The sequence below is a fragment of the Tetrao urogallus genome (genome assembly GCF_951394365.1).
Source record: "Tetrao urogallus genome assembly, chromosome: 5".
Taxonomy (NCBI): Eukaryota; Metazoa; Chordata; class Aves; order Galliformes; family Phasianidae; genus Tetrao; species Tetrao urogallus.
The window spans coordinates 62,433,525-62,453,874 of NC_136818.1; the positions used below are offsets into that span (position 1 = coordinate 62,433,525).

At 40.3% G+C, this 20,350-nt stretch overlaps 1 protein-coding gene across 11 annotated transcripts in view; it reads left to right on the plus strand.

The window, feature by feature from the left end:
* Positions 1–20,350, plus strand: part of DOCK1 (dedicator of cytokinesis 1) — a gene marked incomplete at both ends in the record, with an annotated part of 271,662 nt that overhangs the window by 24,751 nt on the left and 226,561 nt on the right. For 4 of the 11 annotated variants that reach the window (XM_079535577.1, XM_079535584.1, XM_079535582.1 and 1 more), the window contains 12 exons: positions 1,757–1,812; positions 3,289–3,385; positions 6,512–6,660; positions 9,752–9,887; positions 11,346–11,503; positions 12,049–12,130; positions 12,539–12,674; positions 12,831–12,903; positions 15,505–15,584; positions 17,586–17,711; positions 19,158–19,282; positions 19,526–19,624. In XM_079535577.1, coding sequence (XP_079391703.1) covers positions 1,757–1,812; positions 3,289–3,385; positions 6,512–6,660; positions 9,752–9,887; positions 11,346–11,503; positions 12,049–12,130; positions 12,539–12,674; positions 12,831–12,903; positions 15,505–15,584; positions 17,586–17,711; positions 19,158–19,282; positions 19,526–19,624 — 1,317 coding nt within the window. Of the gene's footprint in view, positions 1–1,756; positions 1,813–3,288; positions 3,386–6,511; positions 6,661–9,751; positions 9,888–11,345; positions 11,504–12,048; positions 12,131–12,538; positions 12,675–12,830; positions 12,904–15,441; positions 15,585–17,585; positions 17,712–19,157; positions 19,283–19,525; positions 19,625–20,350 lie in introns of all 11 variants that reach the window. The other 7 variants (XM_079535574.1, XM_079535578.1, XM_079535583.1 and 4 more) reach the window with 5 other exon arrangements.

The window sequence follows — 20,350 nt, forward strand, 5'->3', positions numbered from 1 at the left end:
GCTTTTCTGAAATAAAAAGTAAGGAAACAGCACAAATGCTGCTTGTAATGTTGCATTTTATTTTTATTTTTTGGCTTAACTTTATAGCAGTCATTAACCAGAATTACACAACTTTTATCTGTGGTTTTTTTTGTTTTTTTTTTTAAGTTTTAAATTAAAACACTTAAAATTTGCATGTTTGCATGCAGAGCTGTTGTTTCTGAATCTCTGAAAGTACCGAGTTACTCTGCCGTTCATCCCACCCATTTCCTAACCAAGCCTGGTCTGTGTTTATTTCTACTCTATTTTAATACTTTCTTTTTTCAGAGATGTGCTAAATTTCTTACAAATCATATTTAGTGAGCATGCCCCATTCAGCCTGTGCAGAAAGGATGCATTCCTCTTGGCTTAAATTGATTCCAGGTGTTGGTGTGCTTGTCCAACTGCAGCTAAACGTAGTAACTTCTGAAAGAAAACTTATTTTATAAGAATTGTAGAATTTGTAGAATTGCAACCCTTAAAATGTGAAGCTTTGGTAGAATTCTTTTTAAAGGCAGTGGAAGACATGCTTGCCCATAGATATTAAGAAGGATGAGTGTGCTCTTTCCCATCTGGGCAGCAGGTATCATTGCTGGTATTGCTGTAATTGGTGTGTCTTGCTTGCATGCCAGACCTTCTGGTCATCAGTGTGTTCCTCCTCTGGTGACCTGCATGACCTGTGCCACCTTCTTTCTCCCCTGAATCTGTTCTGCCCCCCTTGCTGGGTGGGTGGGTTTTGGTGGTGCTTGCTGGTTTCTTTTGCTTCTTGCTTGCTCCCTCCCTGGCCTCTCTCCCCACGTATTCAAACAGGGTGTGCAGCTCAGAGCTCAGGCACTTCAGTGACTTCTACAGAGATTGTTTTTCATCCATCTTTGCGAGAAACAGTTTTGCTTTAAGTTACTTTGAAGTAGACATAACTTTATGACATAAAATGAGCACTGCCGTTGAGCCTTATTTGAGAGACTTCTGCTATGCTCTGCTGAGAGGGATGTAGGGAGCAAAGCACAGATTGAGGAAGGAATTACTCAGCTTTCTAAGAATTGTTTTGCATTCCCAAACAGAAAATGGAACTGCTTGCACTATGAGTTGGTGAGAAATTATTTCCTCAGCTTGTCTTGAATTATATTTTAAAATATTATATTATTTTCCAATTATTACTTTTAGAATCTGGAGAGTAATTTAGAACTTTTTTTTATAAGAAAAGCACCACTTTTGCAGTACTGTCTGCTGTGGAGTTTTTTGGCTTGTCATAATAGCAGTACATTGATAAGAGACAGTACTGTATGTCAGCTATGGTTGTGATGTGGGATGGCTGTGTTCTGCATGTGCATGCACTTAAATGTAAGTCATGCACTCGAGCCCACTGTGCACGGTCCAACCATCAGCCCATCACCACCATGCTCACTAAATGTAGCAGCACCTCTTAGTCTCCGTCGTGTGATGTAGGTGAATTCAGTGGTAGAATCCTTCAACCATGCTTTCTCTGTTGTGTAGTACGTCCAGCTCGTAAGATCTGGGTGCTCTAAAATGCTGAGTATCTATTTGCTAAGGTTGCAGTAACACTTCATCAGATGGTCATGTGTTAAAACATTTAAATGTATGTTTAAAATAAAATATTCTGATACTTAAAAGGGTGTAATGGCTCCGTGAGGAACTGGCGGTGTACCTTGGTGGGTTGTTAGGTGATAAATGTATTATGTGCAACATTAATTTTTTTTCTTCTCCCTCCCTCTCAAAGGGCATATTTCCTGCCTCCTATATTCACCTTAAGGAAGCAATAGTCGAAGGAAAAGGGTGAGTTTCATTTGAAAAGATCACAAAAAATCCATTTTCCTATTTGCGTAGATGTAATTTCAGTGTGTTATCAGATACCTTGCACTTGTTTTCTGCTTGTTAAGGAGCTCGTGCCAGCAGTGTGTGTGCAGCAGCAGAGGGGCTGCTGCCAGTGCTGCCATCCCTGACTGCATCTTCACAAAGTTGAGCTGCTCTGCATGGATGCGAAAGCTGGAAGAATTGATAATTGATTCATTTTCTTTGTAGCTTTTATGGCTCCCTTGACACATAGATGAACTTCTACTTAGATGAACTTCTTCCAGCCCACCTCTGTTTTAATTCCTGATTTCAGTTATCCCAGCTTTGTTTATCTTTTGACCTTCAAATCCTACCAGTTCTGTCTGATCTACTAAAAGAGGCTTTTGATATGAGATACCTTCCTCTTTAGACAGATGAAGTTTCAGGCACTGAATTTGCCCCTGCAGTAAGTCTTGTAAACTGGACCCCTCACTGAAGCCATTGTCCAGACATCATTTCCAATCTCCTTGAGAAGTTTCCTGCCTTCCTGCAGCACTGCTGTGCAGTGAGAGATGGTTTGTTTTGTGATGCTCCTGTTTCCCTTGTCTGATGTGGCTGTAAATAGTTGGGGCTGCTTTTCCTTTAGTTGCTATTAAAGCTCAGATCCTTACATATCAGACCAGTATTGCTGGCTGTGCGTGTTATAATTCATAACATTGGTATAAAAAATTCCTTAAAAAGCTGGGAAAAATACTGGGAATCAGAAAAACTCAAAATTAATAAATGATTAGCTAGGTATGAAACGGAGTGTAACAGGATTAAGCTATTTTATTCCTTTGTGCCCGATTTATTTTTATACACTATTAAATATGTAAATGATAAAAGCACTAATCATATGATTGCTGCATAATGACAACTTTCTTGCTGATTAGAAAACTACTTTTAAGTACACTACTTTAGAAATATTAAAAGGCCTGGCTGCTGTTTTGTACTTGGATGGCACAGTTTTAAAACCAGACAGAAACGTGTTGGTAATGACCTGCATGCCCCGTTTTCTTCGTAAGACCAATAATTTGGAAAACAATTAGACATTAGTGTCGTGCTATTGCACGTGCTGCATATCTGGCTTTCATCTTGGTTGCTCCTTGTAACATCAGCCTCTCAATAACAACTGGTACCATGAGGTATGTATTGATGCACTGTGAGTATACACACAAGCAGGGAAAGAAGCATGAGCCCAATAGCACGGCCTCAAGTCTCTGCTAGCTATCCTTTATGTCATGTGGTAGTAATGGCGTGCTCTGCTTCCCCTGTTTGGGATGATATATTCTTGGTTCACTTCTAAACATGCAATCAGTGGTGTTCTTCTGAAGCCTGTCGTCGTTGGGCTGGTTTTGGAAATGACCACCAGTTCTTTTTAGAAACAGCTCTGCTGTCCTACCCGAAACTATTACTTAACTCAACCTTTTTTCGTTTAAGACAACATGAAACCGTTATTCCCAACGAGCTGCCCCTGATTCAGGAGGTCACCACAACGCTGCGGGAGTGGTCCATAATATGGCGGCAGTTATACGTCGTAAGTAGCGGTTTGTAATCGCAGTAGGACGTGGTGTGTGGGGGAGAAAGTGATGCCATGGAAAGTACAGGGAGAAGTGTGAAAAAAGAGGTAACGGATTGCCCCCTCTCTTAAGGTTTCTGAAGGCTGCTTTATGTGGAACAGCTCTTCAGCACTGTTAAGGCACAAAACTCAGAAGCGTGTTTGTATATTTTATGAATGTTTTGTATTTCTTGTGCAGAGATGGCTTTGTGGAGTGATACCTTGTTCTAGTAATAACTTGGTGAGCAATTATGACTGACTAGACAGAAAATCCTTTTTTATGAAGTGTTATTATCCAGAATACACTGTTTTTAAAGGTATGCATTGGGCTTTCCCAATCTGCAGGCAATTGTGTTAAGCAGAGAAAAAATGCTTAGGCTGCTAGTCTTGGAGAAATTCTTATATTTGATGCCAAATTCCTTGGTGTAAACCTCAACCTTATGGAGATTTATCAGTGTAGGCCTTGTGCTTGTCAGTGCTCTTGTACTTGATTGATTGCTTCAAATGTATTGACCCTACATTTAGACATTGCATGAAATAAATTACTTTTTTTCTTTTGCGCATGCTTAAGTTCTAAGCACTTAAGAATACATCCTTGGTAACTTGTAGCAGTAAATAAGTTTTTCAAATGGATAAATAGAGAAGAATAATATCTGTGAAACAGCACAGGGGAGAAGTATCTGTAAGTAAGGTGCAAGTAGCATTCAAATATACAGCTGAAAAAGCAGTTCCAATGTAAACCGGCAGCATGGTGTTGGATTTCAGGTATCCCAGCTCTGACTTCTCATGCTTTCTCTGTATAAGAGCATTAGGACTAAGTTGTGCCAATATTGAAGCGTTACTTTTAAAGTAGGGTTTAATGAGGAATATTTATCCCTTATAAATGTTCGTTTGAAATCTTCAGTTGTACCAGGAGAGGCTGTATAATGAGGAACAAATATTGTAATGTTATTGAGAACACAAGCTACTGCTAAAGACTACTGCTCTTAATACAGGAAAATTGAGGATGGCAGGAAATGAGAAATTCCCATTTTCATGTGCCTGTTTTATACTTGGTGTACTGTTAAAGGATATTTGAAGGTGGATAGAAACCAGAATTTCTGAGCAACTGACCTAAAGCCCATCGGTAGGGATTTTAAGTCTTAAGATGTTTTGAATCACAATCGTGAAAGTAAAGGTGAGATCAAAACCAGTCTGCTGGAAGTGATCCCGTGTTGCAGAAGATGAGATGGAGGACAGTGCGGCGTGTGAAGGGGAGGAGATTGTATGTAAAGAGAGTTTTAATGTGAGATGATACTGGAGAGCTCGTGTGTTTAGGAGCAAGGGTGAAATCAATGGGCAGAGGTGAAATAGGAGGAGCAGAGTCTGCAGTGGGAGAAGCTGAGAGAGGCGAGATAGGAGTTCTTGAGAAGGATCCTTAATATTTCCTTCAGTTATTACTACTTTGAATGTAAAAGAGGGAAAATTAAAATGTCACCCTATTCAGCTGTTTGATCAGCAATTCTGACCAGGTTGTGAGACTTGTATTTACGCTGAGTTCTGCTGCTCTGTGTGTTACTTATGGCAGGGTTATACTCATTTTGGCATTGATGACCCCTTTTTTGGATGTGTGTGATCAGATGTGATTGTGGTGCACACGCAGGGAGAAAAGAGCAGTGGGAAGAATCATTGTTAGAAGTTTTCTTACCAGGACCTGTGTGTGCTTTCTGCAGTTGGAACTTTCCAGGAGTTATGAAGTTCTCCTAATGTAGGAGTTGCTTGTTCTAACTATTATGTGTCGTGTCTCTGTGGCCGGGATTTGTTTGTGGGGAGGTGTTGGTCAGCTGTGGAATGCTGTGGTGCTTTTCTAAGAGCTTGGCATTGAGGAGCAGAGCTAACACCAGCAGTAGCCTCAGTTCGGTGGCAGATGGGGATCCAGTCCCTCTGCTGGATGGGTAGAATGCTTGGCGAGTTTACTCATTGCTTTATCTCAAGTGTATCTGTTAGATTAAGTGCATGTGTTTATCTGGTGCTAAGAGGACTGGTGCTTTGAGATCCCTTTCTTTCAAAGGGGTTATGTTGTCTGGAGGTGACAGGTTTCAAACCACTCAGTTTACAGACTGGAGAGATCTGTGTTATCCACACGTTGCTTATCAAAGCTCATTAAATGACCACACTTATCCCTTCAGCCCATAATTTGTATTTTTTGGGTATCGAATAGGCATTTGGTGTTGATTTGCAGATGGTGGAGGAAGTGGCATGAGCTTTGTCTCACTAGCTTATGACTGCCTGCAGCGCTGGAAATCATAAACCTCTTTCTCATTTGAATTTGTCTGCATTTAGCTTCCAGCCACAGGAGCGTGTTGTGTCTTTCTCTGCGACATTAAGGAGCTTTTAATAACTGGTATTTTCTCTGTGGAAGTTCTCACACTATAATCAAGTCAGCTTTTCGATGATCTGAGCAGACTGAAGCCTTTACATTTCACAGTTAGATATATTTTTTTCCCGGAGCCTTTCAGACGTTGTGTTATTTTTCTGCACATTCTGCAGGTTTTCATTTTTCAGACATAGCAGCCTGTTTTAACTGCATGGTAATTATTTAATTATTCTGGTTGGTTTCAATCCAATAAGACCTGAGTGTAGTCTGAATGAAGGACAGGTATGCATAACCTGAACAGTTTGGTGATAAAGGGTGTTCAGAAAGGTGTCTTCTTCTGTAATGAGTTAATGGCTTGGTTAGATTTTGTGGGCTAAAAAACATATAAAAAACACTGACTCAGTGCCATTATCAAAACCATTATGATTTTAAGATGACTTCAAGAAACATAAAGGTTTGTGTTTGGGTACCCAAAGCAGAGCATATGACTCCTTGTATTCAGTGTTCTATAGAGAGAGACATATATATGTATGTATGTGTGTGTATATATTTATGTGTGTGTATACATAAATATGTGTATTCAGTGTTCTGTCTGTAGCAGCGTGCTGTAGTTAGGCTCTATGTGAGAGCTAGTTATAGACTTGTATGCTTTTAAATTCCTATCTTACAATTGTAATTCATTTTATGTACTTAAAGGATGTTCACTAGACTTCAGAATTAACCTGTACTTATTTTTTTCCTCCAAACAGCAAGATAACAGGGAAATGTTTCGCAGTGTACGGCACATGATATATGACCTTATTGAGTGGAGATCTCAAATACTGTCTGGGACTCTCCCCCAAGATGAGCTCAAAGAACTGAAAAAGAAGGTCACTGCCAAAATTGACTACGGAAACAGGTTTGTGAGCAGTATTTTCCAAGTATTTGTGATGGAAAAGCAAACCAGCTTTGTATTACACATTAGCTGTCATTGATGTCTTGTAGTATCTTTATTCCTGTGTTTATGCAGATGGAATAGTGGTATGTTAAAAGTCCTATTATAGCATGATAAAGAATGAAATTGATACAGCATCTCTTTAGTGTAGAGCAAACTGCAGTATATAAAATAGGATCCTTATGTAACTCTTCCTTGCTTGCTGATGCAATTTGAGATTAGCGTGAAGTTTTCTGTGTGCTTTTTAACTGACCTTAAAAAAGACAAGTATTTCTTCTCTTCAAGATGTCATTTAAACTCTTCTGCAGCATAAAAAATGTGACAGAGTATTTTGAGTACCAAGAGAACATTGTAGTACTGTCTCTGCACTAGAGACTGAAAAAGTGTTGTGCAAACCAGTATTTGAATCCCTGTGATGTAAATAACTCATCATATTTCAGCTATTGGTGCTTCGTTCTTTGAGAGCTGTCAAACTTGTAGTATGGACTTGGTCACAGAATGGCTTGGGTTGGAAGGGACCTCAGGGATCATGAAACTCCAACCCCCTGCCGCATGCGGGGCCACCAACCTCCACGTTTAATAGCAACCCAGGCTGCCCAGGGCCTTGAACACCTCCAGGGATGGACCGGGGCATCCACAGCCTCTCTGGGCAGCTGTTCCAGCACCTCACCACTCTCATAGGAAAGAACTTCCCCATGACTTCCAAAAGCCACAGTTTGAAATGAAACAATAAACCAATAAGCCCATTCAGTCAGTGCTTCTGCATGTATCATCCAAGACGTGGACTGCTGTACCCCAATAGACAGTTGCCCAGATGATGTTGATATTGTTTGTTTGGCTACTGTGTTTTACCATCTGTCTGAGGAGATGGTTAAAGTTACTCTGAATAACCTCCAGATGCTCAGTGTTCAAACACAGTAGAACATTTTGTGCCGTGCTTTATATTCATAATGTTCTAATGAACTAATTAAGTGATCAGAACATTCTCTGTAGAATATGGGAGAAAAGTGAATTTGAATTTCTAAATAAATGCTAACACCTGAACGGATCCTATATGCTTCTTAACGTAGTCCTGTATCCACTTTAGTCTAAAATAAGCAAAAGCGATGATTTTGGTGTCATAGAATGGCCTGGGTTGAAATGGACCACAATGATAATCTGCTTCCAACCCCCTACTGTGTGCAGGGTCCCCAACCAGCAGCCCAGGCTGCCCAGAGCCACATCCAGCCTGGCCTTGAATGCCTGCAGGGATGGGGCATCCACAGCCTCCTTGGGCAACCTGTGCCAGTGCCTCACCACCCTCTGGCTGAAAAACTTCCTCCTCATATCCAACCTCAACCTCCCCTGTCTCAGTTTAAAACCATTCCCCCTTGTCCTCTCACCATCCACCCTTGTAAACAGCCGTTCCACCTCCTCTTTATACTCTCAAGTACTGGAAGGCCACATGCAGACAAGAAAACTTCATTATGCATTTTATAATTTTTTTCTGATCTAATCGTATTCTAACTTTTCCTGTTTTGTGAAATACTGATTTGTAAATAAGATATTCCTATAAATAAAGATGACAATTTTGCTGCATGTTGTCAAAATAATTGAGGAAGTGAGAAAGTACTTTTATGAAGTTGCTTTTATATTGTTTGTCTGAAATTGGGTCAGATAATTTTGTTGCAAAAACATCTTGTTCAATTGCGAAAATCTGTAACTGGGACATTCAAGGAGAAATTTGTTTCTTTTTTTTCTAAGCAACAATTGCAAGTTAAGGGATAAGACAAAGGAATTAAACCCAAGTGTACTTCACTTCTGTTCATTTGACTATCTGTGCATCCGTTCTTGTCCTGCTGGTGTGCTGTAGGCTGTGGGTGATTGCTCCTGTGAGTTCCTTTCCTCTTGTCCACTTGGTTGGGCTGCTGTCCCTAAACTGTGTTTTTTGGCTGTTTTTTTGTTCCCCTTCAATGATGAAACCACTTCCTCCCTGAAAAGCTTGTTTGTGAGTTGCTTAGAGTACTTAGGATATTTAGGTGCACTTTGGAGCAGAGCTTAGGAGGTGTTTATTAATGACCTGCACTCTGTGGCTTGCTTGAGTGATGTGTTCCCCCTTTGAGGTAACACAGCAATTAATTAGAAGGTTCCTATAATGACTCATGAAGTTCAGAGATTTGTTCCAAACCTTTGGGTTTCCCCCTTGTCAGGAGGGCAAGAAGTTCTCCACAGCTCATGCTCTTCAAGTGTTTCTGGGTCCTGTCCAAGGGAATTTACTCAGACAGTGAACCTTTCCATGGCTTCTCAGGTCCAGCAAGTTTGATTTAAGCTTAGTGATCAAACATATCAAAGGCAAAGTTCCAGCAGCTCCATCATAAGAGATGACTATGTAATTAGAGGTGGTAGTGTTTGGGACCACTTTTATTGATGGGGAGATGAAGAGATAAGTCTTAGAGAAGCCAAACAGAGAAATAAGGTCAACTTAGACTCCAGTTTTCCTTATCCTTGATTTCACTGCCAGCACTGCAGTCCCATGGAAAAAGGTTGGACTTGGTTATGGCAAAAACCTTCCTTGCTGCAGAAGATAAACGTGGATGTTAACTGCCTGCTGACAGAAACCTGGCTTCTGCCTTGAATAAAGAGGGACATTTTGTGCCTTCGTGTATTTTGTAGATTTTCACTAAGCTGTGATTAATATGCTTTGGAGGAGAGTATAGAGTGGGAAGGAAAGAACTGACCGATTTGCATGTGGCGTGAATGTAGATGTCTGCTCTGATCCATTTGACAGTTCCAGCAAACAACTCCTGCAAATTCAGTTGTTTAAGAAACTGCTTCCCCAGCTGTTCTGCTCTTTCATGTACATCAGTTCTTCCTGTGCTGGTGGGGAAAAAGTGTCTTCCAGCTAGGGATGGTTATCTCCTGGGCTGGTAACATGTTAAAGACTTTTACCAAGCATCAAATAATTATTTCTATCACACGTCAGGAGCAAATGCTTTTAACAGTAAACACTTTGCAGGTGTTATTGAAGGGTTTATTTGAGTACTGTTATTCACAAGCATGTTTTGTTTCTGTTCAGGATTCTTGATTTAGATCTGGTTGTTAGAGATGAAGATGGCAATATTTTGGACCCGGAGCAGACGAGCACAATCAGCCTTTTTAGAGCACATGAAATAGCTTCCAAGCAAGTGGAAGAGAGGTTGCTGGAGGAAAAAGTAAGAACTGCTGTGCAGCTGTGCCTTTTCCCTTTGAAACATAAGACTGTATCTTAACTAGATTACTGCTGCTGTTAGCATTGGTAATGAAAGATCTGATATGTTTATGAGGAGTTATCAGGTTTAAATATTTTATAAGTAGCAGCATCAGGGACTGTTTAACTGTTGTGGTTTTTTTTCCTTTAAAAGACTTACTGAAATTTGCAGTAGTATCAATAAATCAGCTGTGCTTGTAGGTTGATGTTGGAGATGCAGAGGAAGGATATTTGTATATGTTAGATTTTCCTGAGGGTTTGTTTTGGAGCATCGCACAGAATAGTGCTCCAGTGCTCCTAGGTTGTTGGGGTTTGTGTTTACCAAGAGTGGAAAAACTTGTCTGTTGAAATATAGGGGGAAAACAGAAAGACTTTCCCAGCCTTAAGCAGTAACCTTCTTTGCAATTCATATTTTAATTTTTATACTGAAAAACACTTCCATTGTGAGGAGTCTTCCCAGTGTCAGTAGCAGGGGTTAATGGAGCATACTATTCCTGAGCAATTCCTCAGGAGTTTGGTAATGTAGAGTGAGGAGTTCTGCGTCCTCCTGAGTTGCAGTGGACCATATAAACTCACTTGCAGCACTCACCAAACTTGATGTAAAAAAATGTAGTGTAAAGAGAATTTAAACCATGTTATTTTTGCATCCAGAGCTCTTTCACTGTCCCTGCTTAAACCAGTTTTCATGGTTGTTTCCTGTTTTTTGTTTTTTTGGGGGTAAAAAGTACAGTATTAGAAACAGTAATTCTGTTTAGATGTCCTGATGTACCCTGACCTCTTCCCATAGCTCACTGTATTTTAAGAGGCTTGTAGTTTACTGTTGAACATCAGCTGTTGTTGATGCTGAGGCTCCAACTCATTACAGCAAAACCTGGAGAGGGATGGACTGAGCCCACTTCACTGCAGTTTGTTGCCAGTGAGAAGAGTTTCTCTGCTTCCAGTATCCTCCCTCCTATCTTTTTGTCCCATGTGTGCTCCTTCCTCCTGCCTGGATGAGGCATTCATGGAAAGTGCTGTGGAGCTAATGGATGAAGGGTGGGCTGGTTAGCTGTAGAGCAGCACAGCTGGCTCTCCTGGCTGTCTTGGTACATGCCATAGGAGAGCCAGAAGAGAACAAGTTTGCTTTTTTGCCAGGAGTGGCAAATCATCTCCATTTGACTAGCTTCCTTTTTTAATAAGTGAGTGATTCAATGCTTCTTAATTTATTTTTATTTCTTTTTCTTTAATTCCTTATGGAGCAGCTCTTCGAGATAGAATTTACAACAAACTGCATTTTCTGGATCTAATATAAACAAAGACAGCAAGAGCAGGCTCACAACAGATAACTCCTTTTACTGTCTTAAAGGTTTCAGGAAGATTTTGTAACAGTTGGATATTTGTGAGGTTTCATTAAATTAAAGTTTCTTCTGTTCTTAAATTACAGTCTCAGAAACAGAATATCGATATCAACAGACAAGCTAAGTTTGCTGCCACTCCTTCCTTTGCTTTATTTGTAAATTTAAAAAATGTAGTCTGCAAAATAGGGGAAGATGCTGAAGTCCTCATGTCTCTCTATGATCCCCATGAATCAAAATTTATCAGGTTAGTGTACTCCTGAGCGTACTCCCTTCTCTGTTCTTCCTTAGTAGTGTGGTAGTTCTGCAGGATGGTGCAGGGCTTATGAAAGGCAAATTTCTGTGAAATGTGCAGGACGGGCTTATCTGGGAAGTAATGATGCAGCAGCATTTCAGTCGTATTCAGCACAGCATCCGGCAAGTCCCTTCACCCTGGGTACATTTCAGGGTCGTGCTGTTCCTTATCACACCGTGTCTTCGGTTCCTCAAGTGCAGAGCTTAAATGAGACATGAACACACCTGCAAGGCTGCGTGTGCTTTCTTGGCAGCAGCACTGACAGCACTGTGAGCCATTCCTGCACCCCCTGCTTCCTTGCAGAAATCTGTATGCTGCCTTGCTGAAGAGCTGCTTTCCTTTACGAGCGATGCGTGCAAAAGAAAATGGCAGCTGTCTACTAAGTAAATATTAATTTGATTAGCGTAGATAGATTGGGCTGAAGATATTCTTCTGTAAGTTGATTTTATAACCGTACCTTCAGTGAAGCCATTTAAACAAAAATGCTGTTTTTTCAGTGAAAACTATTTGGTGCGGTGGTCAAGCTCTGGGCTCCCCAAGGACATCGACAGGCTGCACAACCTCCGAGCAGTGTTTACTGTAAGTCTGCTGGGGGCTGGTTCAGCTGGCAGAGTCTAAAGGATTTCTCTCTCATTCTGTGAATAACTGAGGACTTAACCTCTGTGCCAGTGCTTTGGGGTTGGCTCTGTCAGTCACAGTCCTGCTGGAGGCGCCTATGAGATATTTCTCATAAGTAAATGTCTCTTTAAAGCTTTTAAACACAAGGGTGAGGTTGCTTCGTGAAGGTTTAATTTACTAGAAATGACTTGGCTTCCTAAGCAAAAGTCAAGATAAGGCATAACTACCGTTACAAACAGGCTTAAAATTCTGGGAACAATTTGTTCTTGTGCTAGAGCCTGGATGACGAAGGCAAATGTTCTAAATTGTACTAAATGGAACTCGTAATTCAGCTATGATAAAACAATCTGACACAACTAATATTTCTAGGACCTCGGCAGCAAAGACCTGAAAAGAGAGAAAATCAGTTTCGTTTGTCAGATTGTGAGGGTGGGCAGAATGGAGCTGAGGGACAACAACACGAGGAAGCTGACCTCTGGGCTCCGGCGGCCTTTTGGAGTAGCAGGTAACTTCTTGTGTGCAGCATCCCTACTTGCCACATCACATGGTTGCCTAAGCCTGAGCTTGGTCACTGTTGTTTCCTGCCCCTCAGGGTGTCCCCTCACCACTCTTCTTCCTGCACCTCTCCTTAAATTCAGTGTACTTCATTTTTTGTTTTCAGTAATGGATGTTACCGACATAATTAATGGGAAGGTTGATGATGAGGACAAACAGCACTTCATACCATTTCAACCGTAAGTAATGAATAGCTTAAAGAATAAGCAGAAGTGAAAAGATTGTGACTTTTTATTATGGTTTAAATTTTAGTTGCAAGATGTGCTCTATGGTATTTTGAAGTTGATTTATTTCAGTTTGATAGCTTATCTTAAATACTACTTCTGAATTTTTGTTGTTGGCAATTTCCCAATAGCTGTAGTACTGTCAGCACCTAAAACTTACTTTAAATTTTTAAAATTGAGTTTAAAGGGTACATTCTTGGTTTAGTTTTGTTTTCTTTCTTTTTTCTTTTTGCATAAGATGTCAGTGTTATCACACTTAAGAAGTGCAGTGCTTGCAATAGTTACATTGCAGGTTCAACGCTGGCTAAGACTGATAAAGACATCCAATCCAGGTGACCTCTGTGAAATGAGTTAATGACAGCACTTATCTTTTTCTTGGTAGGAGATGAAATGGCAGAGTAGGGCCCATAATAGTTGTAAAAATAAGTGTTGAGAATTTGGAAGAAGGCTTGATATACATCCTGGAATACTTCTCATTTGTTTTCTTTATATGAGACTTCACCAGAACCAGTAAAGATGTTGGTTTGATGGTGAAGGAGATCTGCCTGCTGTGCATGTTATAGTTGATGCAGAGGATCAGGGAGATCAGTGTCCTGCTTGGTCTTGGTTTTCAGTCTTCTGAAACTGCAGACCTTTCCATACTTGAGACTAAACTGAAGCCATAGTTGCTGTCCTTTTGGGTTTTATTATTTTAGTCTGTAAGATGCATTGGGCAGAGGCTAAAATGAAAACAATAATATCCATTTCTGTTAACTTTTGGAGTAATTAAATGAGCTCGAGTATAGAATTGATGCTGTCCATCTAAAATACTGATATGTTTGCATTCAGTGCAGTTGCAAATCAGTTTTGATTTCCAGCCACTAGATCATATTCAGAAATACAACCTGATTTTTTTTTCAGTGCGTAGAAGAATACACATATATCTTTGATTTTGTAGGAAGTGCTTCTAGCAGTAAAGGCATTTTAACAGAGGAGAGCTGTAGCAAAACTTTACTTCCATCCATAGTTCATGGAGGTTTCTTTTCCTATTATATGAAGTGTAGAAAGGTAGAAGGGATAAGACAAATGCATGTGTAGAGCTGCAGTGCTTAGTGTATTCTTTCTAAGAAATGTTACGCTGCCATCTGTTCAACATTGTGAACCATGAAGTAATGTTAACCAAAAATGCCTTGATTGATATGCTAATGAGTGTTTGGAGGGTGTTTAATAATGAAAAAAAAAAAACCAACAAAAAACTTTGAAATAATGTAGTCACAAATTAAACTTCGTTTTGGTAAAAAGGCCTAATTTTGGAAGGCTTTGGAAACCTCGTGGTTTGAAGATCCAGGGGTATAGACAGAATGTAAGGTGCTGCTGGGAATGGATGTATAGCTGATGTCTCAAATGGTTTTGTATGTAACAGCATCAGTTACTGTGAAAATCAGAAGTGTAACTATTTTTCAAGGTAAACAGGCTTCTACAGGGAAGAGTGCTTTCATGATATGTTTATTGTGTGGCAAACAATAGCCAGCTTTCTTCTAGCAAGTGTGGAAATATGCAGTGAAGATGAATCTTTGTGTGTCAGAGTGGATGCTAATGGCACATCTAGTTTTCTATTCCATTAAAACTGATTTATTTTTTCTGTTTGTATAAATCAGGTGTTTGAAAAGATATGGGATGTATTATTTTTTTTTTTTTTGCAGCACTAAATTAAAATATGCTTCAGAAAAAAGTCTATTCCAAACAGCACGAATAATGTGAAAGCATGCAATGAATGCTGGTGTCATTATTTCTAATGTAGACTTAGGCTGTATATATGAGCCACATTTTTCTTCTCATCCCATGCTTTGCTTCTGTTGTACCACATGCAACTCTGTTTTCACATCTTTGTTTGTTTGTATTCATTCACTAGCCACCAACACAATGGCTGTGGAAAGCAAGGTTGCTTAAATGACACTTAATGCTGGTGTTTATTTATAGGTTTCATCTCTTCATTTATTCATCAAGTTTAACCGAATGTTTGGATTATCTGCTTTTCTTGTCCTCTACCATTTCTGTGAGATGGATAGAACTTTTTTCCCTCAGGCTGTATGCACTGCTGCTTCCTTTATGGACCCTCAGCAGTGACCCTGAAGGCACAACAGGGCCAGTCTGTGGCTTTGTATTTAAAACAAAAACCTACCTGTGTAGGTTTTCACTGCTTAACTGGGGGTTCTCAGGCGGGAGACGCCCTTCCTATCCTAATAAAGAATTATGGGGGCTGTGCATGCATGTTCCTGAAGGAAGAAGTAACAACACGAGTTTGCTGTACTTCTCTTGAGTAGATCAGCGTTCTTCTGATTAATGGTCTTCCTCTGTCTTTCTTGTTACCTTTCCTGTCCTTTGTCTTGCGTTGACTAATAAATACTCTTTGTCACAACTATGATATGATCTTTTGTGTTTCCTTGTTACTGTGACTTCTGGTTTTCTGTGACCCTTTGTTTCCTGGTGTTGGTCGTCATGTGCATCCTCCAGGCTAGCGTTGGATGACGCCATTCGACACAAGCAGCTGAACATATCATCCCGTTTTTCACCCAGGGTGGCAGGGGAGAATGATTTCCTTCAGACTGTTATAAACAAAGTGATTGCTGCTAAAGAAGTTAACCACAAGGGTCAGGGTACGTACAGTTCTTTCTATACACCAGTGTATGTAAGAAATGCTCATTGCTTGATTTTCAGCATGGGATTCTTATAATCATGGAGTCAAGAGAGCCTAATATCACCAATACTGTTGTTTGGGACCAGAAAATATATCTGTGCTGTGCTTCCTCCCCTTCAAGGTTAATTCTGCTATTTTTGCTCAGCATCTCTTGCCCCTGTTGTCAGCCCTGCAGACCCTCTGTCCTTTCTCTTCAGAGTCCCTCGCTGGGACATCTTTGTGTTTCTGTGCTGAAAACTGCTTCAGGAAGTCTGCCCTTGTGCCACAGAGCTGCAGATGTCATCTCCTCGTGCTGAAGGAAGGAATAATCCTTTCCTTCCCCCCTTTCTCCTTGCTTTGCAGCTGCGTTCGCAGCAGTTGGCTTCCCATCCAGCAAAGAAGGGGGTTTCTCCCATCAGATCCCACACCATTGCCTCTGCAGGAGGAAGCAGCTCCAGTGATCCCTCTTGTTTCCTCTGGATTGCCTTCGTTGTGTACAACACTTACACTGTATCTGCCAACTAAAAAGTGAATTGTGGCTCTGGTTACAGTATTGGCTGAGATCCTTTTTCACTATGAATTCCAGGCAGGTTGGTGCAGAGCACCCTGCTTACAGCTGGCTTTTGAGTGTATGAAAAATAGGCCCAGGACAAATTATGTGCTGCTTTGCTGATTTTTTTTTTTTTTTTTTTTTTAATTGATTATTTTTTTTAATGACGTACAGTAAGTAAAACTCTAAATTTTCATACGTATATATACGTATTTTTTTTTTTTTTTAACTAAAGTGGAAAACTTGGTTCTGATTCCTCCTTTCTTCAGTTTTCACTTGTGAGAAACACATATCAGAAAGGAGGAAACTCTGATTCATTCCAAATGCTTTCCCTAAGCCGGGCTTACCCACCTCCAGCAAACCAGAGAGGACAAAGTGCTGTGGCTTGGCCAGTCCTTGTGGGTGCATTACTGTTTAATGAAATAGCAGCTGGTAGAACTGTCTCTGGCAACAAGTCAGACCAAAGCCATTTGTGAGAGATTTTATTAAAAAAAAGAAAGCTAGCTGCCAGATATATACAAAACAAATGCGTAGTTAAATGGTGGGTTATCCTGTTACTCACACAGTCGTTTTACAGATGAATATTTTTGAGGTATTCTTTTCACAGTTTTTAATTTTGGGATTTTCTGAAAATTGCTGCTGCAATTATTTCATGCTTCAGCGTAATTGGCAGTCACTTTACCAAGTGGGGAACACTTATTTTAGTGTCTTTTTTTTTTTCCCCCTATAGCAAGCATGCCTGATGTTAGTTGGCAAGCACTGGCTTTAGCGGCTGCTTCTGCTGCTGGAAGAGAGAGGAAAATGTTGACTGCGTAAAGCTGATGCTGTAGATTTGGGTGTTCAGTGCCTTGAAAACAGCTGATGGGGGTGGTGGGCCTGAACCATTTCAGGGTATCTGTCAGCTGTTGGTGCTGACTGCCTTGGTGCATCCAGATTGCTTGGCTGTATAATGTAACGTAGCTTTGAACGGGAGAATCTGCTGCTTCTCTTTCTTCCTGTGGAAGATAAACATTCCCCTTAGAAAGAACTTGTGAGAGCTGAAAGCTTAAGGCTGTTAATGGCTTAATAACCACATTTCTGCAAGGCCCTGTGTGTAAGACATAAGGAGTGAGACAAGTCTGATTCTCAGAATGCTGCCAGGAGGAGTTCTGGCATTAATGGTGGCGTGTGAAGGGCCTCTGTGTGTCTGGATGCTGCCCAGTGGTTTCCCTCTTACAGCTGTTGTGCTGTGATCCTGCTGACCTGTTGCTCTGCTCAGGAAGGATGGGTTGTAGTGAAGGTTCCAGGTTGTACTGAGACCTGGGTTTTGTAAGCCTGTCTGTAAGAAGCTGTATGCAGTTGCTCCTGAATGTGTCCCCTAAATGGATAAACGTCTTCTAGAGACAAACTAGAGAAACCACAAGTATAACAATAGTGATTTTTACCCAACAGGTTTGTGGGTGACTTTGAAACTTCTTCCGGGAGATATTCATCAGATTAGAAAAGAGTTTCCACACTTAGTGGATAGGTCAACAGCTGTGGCTCGGAAAATGGGGTTTCCTGAGATTATTATGCCTGGTAAGTGTGAATGCACTTTTCTTTATTAAATTTTAACCTTCTTTAAATACCTGCATGCACAGAAACCTTGGGGAAAAAAGCACCTGCAAGTGGTAGTGGTATCTATTAGAAATGGGACGTCATCAAAGGATCTTGGAGGTCTTTTCTGGATGATCTTTGGAGGCCTTTTCCAACCTTGATGATTCTGTGATCTTGTCCCAAAATGCATATTGATTGGTGATAAGTACATACCTGCCACTGCATATACCGAGTGTATGTTGTAGAAATTAATAAATGTAGTAACATCCTTCTGCTCCCTGAACAGAGACATGACAGTGAGATGATAATGGAAATTCTCCTGTTTCCAGTGAGGAAAAATGTATACGAAATGCACTGTTCATGTTGTCTCCCTAGCAAGGGCAGATGTAAAACTTTTGTCTCCTTGAGGTGAATCCAAACCTGAAAGCAGATAAGACTTTTCAGAGCAAAAGGCTTGATCTAGAGATAGCAGCTCTGTTAGGGTTTATGCTAACTTTGGATATTACGTGTAGAAGAGAGCTGTAACGTCTCTTTTCTGTGTGTATTCTGTGGATGTTCAAGCCTGGTGCTTATTTACAAAAAACAAACCCCCAGACAAATAAAAACCCCAACAGTAAGAAAAGCCAAACTTCAGAATACAGGAAAAGGTGTCACTGTCCTTTCAGATTGATGGGCTCTGGAGAAGCCATCAGATACTTTCAGAAATGAGCAAATTCCAGCTCTCCTCCTGTGCTGCAGACTGCATTTGTCAGATATCTTACAGTATATCCAATATGTTCTAAGTGCCTCAGCACCTCTGCTTGTTATGATGGGATGTTGGCACGTAGACCATCTGCCTCTTGGAATTATTGGAAATCCTGTTTCCCAGCTCATTTCAAAGTTTGACTTTAATGGGAGTGAGGCTGAAGAGCATTTTGAGACGTGAAGCTAAATGTAGTCCTCCCCTGAAACCCTCAGCAGCAAAACATCAGAGCATCTCCCAGTGAAATGTTATAGCAGACCTCCATAGGCTGTCATATAAAATACGTGTGTAAGTTGATGGAATTGAGGTGCAACCTTTCAAATTAATAATGAAAATAAAGGATAGAGCCAGCCAGATACCTGAGGTGTTTCTGGAATGACATGGTACATAATCTTAATGACGAGGATGTATTCTTTCAGTCCAGCAATAATTATGTGGTTGTTTGTTCTGTTTATTTCTTAGCTTCATTGGTAGTTCAAGTTTTACAAATCTTAAACCAATTTTAGCTAACCATAGCTGCTTTCAGCACTGCTGGTTTTCAGTGTTCAAAATATGGTGGCTTTCAGACATTTTGCTGTGTGTGTGTTAGTGGTGATGTTGGTCATTGAGTCCGGGTGTTGCTCATTTCACAAATCAAACCATTCACTGTGAAAATTGCTCCAAACTTTGTGCTGCTTTTCTTGCAGGTGATGTTCGGAATGATATCTACGTAACGTTGGTTCAAGGAGATTTTGACAAAGGCAGTAAAACAACAGCAAAAAATGTAGAAGTTACGGTGTCTGTTTATGATGAGGATGGGAAAAGATTAGAGGTATCATTTAGTGTCTTATTTTTTTTATATCTGTGTTTAATCTCTTCAACATCTTTTTAGATATTTTCATCTTTACTCCCTATTTTTGTTTACAACAAATTTTTCTCCTCATGATTCCCTTATCAGTGCATGTTTTCTGTCATATTTTGACCTACTTACTAATTTATTTTTTTTATTCGTTGAATTGAAAAGTAGAGATTAAGATGGACATAAACATTTTTCTCTTCTGCTTGTGTTTTCTAGAGTGTTATTTTTCCTGGTGCTGGCGATGAAGCCATCTCAGAGTACAAATCAGTAATATATTACCAAGTAAAGCAGCCTCGCTGGTTTGAGACTGTGAAGGTACAAACACATTACAACAATTTCATCCATGTGTGTTCATATGAAGCTGATAAAGATTTCAGTGGAAAGTCTTGAGGAGTGAATGTAGGAAAATGAATACTTGTAGTCCATCCTCAGTAGAAAAAAGGGAGGTATTTCAGAGATGGCTGGAAAATAGATTAGATTTCCACTGCATAAAAAAAAATTATTTCATCCTTTTGGTCAAGATGGCTGTTATGAGGGCACTGCACCATCTGTTTAGGAATGGTTTGTACTCTTTTTATGAAACTGACCTAGAAAAGCAGAATATTGAGATTAAAACATAATTGCTATACTGTTGAACTCATCGTTGCTTTGGGACTTGGCTGATTGTGCTGCAAGCTTGCTGAAGCTGCTTGGTAATAACATTTTAGTTTAAATGCCGATTTTTATGTAGGAGGCCAGTGTTAGCTTAATGAAATATTCTGTAGTCAGTGGGAACAGTAGATGCATATCAAAGAAGAGGCTCTCAGCATCTCTCCACACCATAGCTTCAAGTAAAGGAGCTCTCATTGCATGTGGCAGCAGAAAGTGGCTGCTTGGGAGTCTCAGAACCTCTGATGCAGTAGGGAGCAGTAGACAGCATAGAGCTTGCTGGTGTGTGTGACAGGAAATACAGCAACTCTAGCAAAAATATCAGGGGAGAATAGTAGTTACATCTCTGCATGTTGGTTACATGGGGATGAGGGATGAATTAATAGTTTGTGC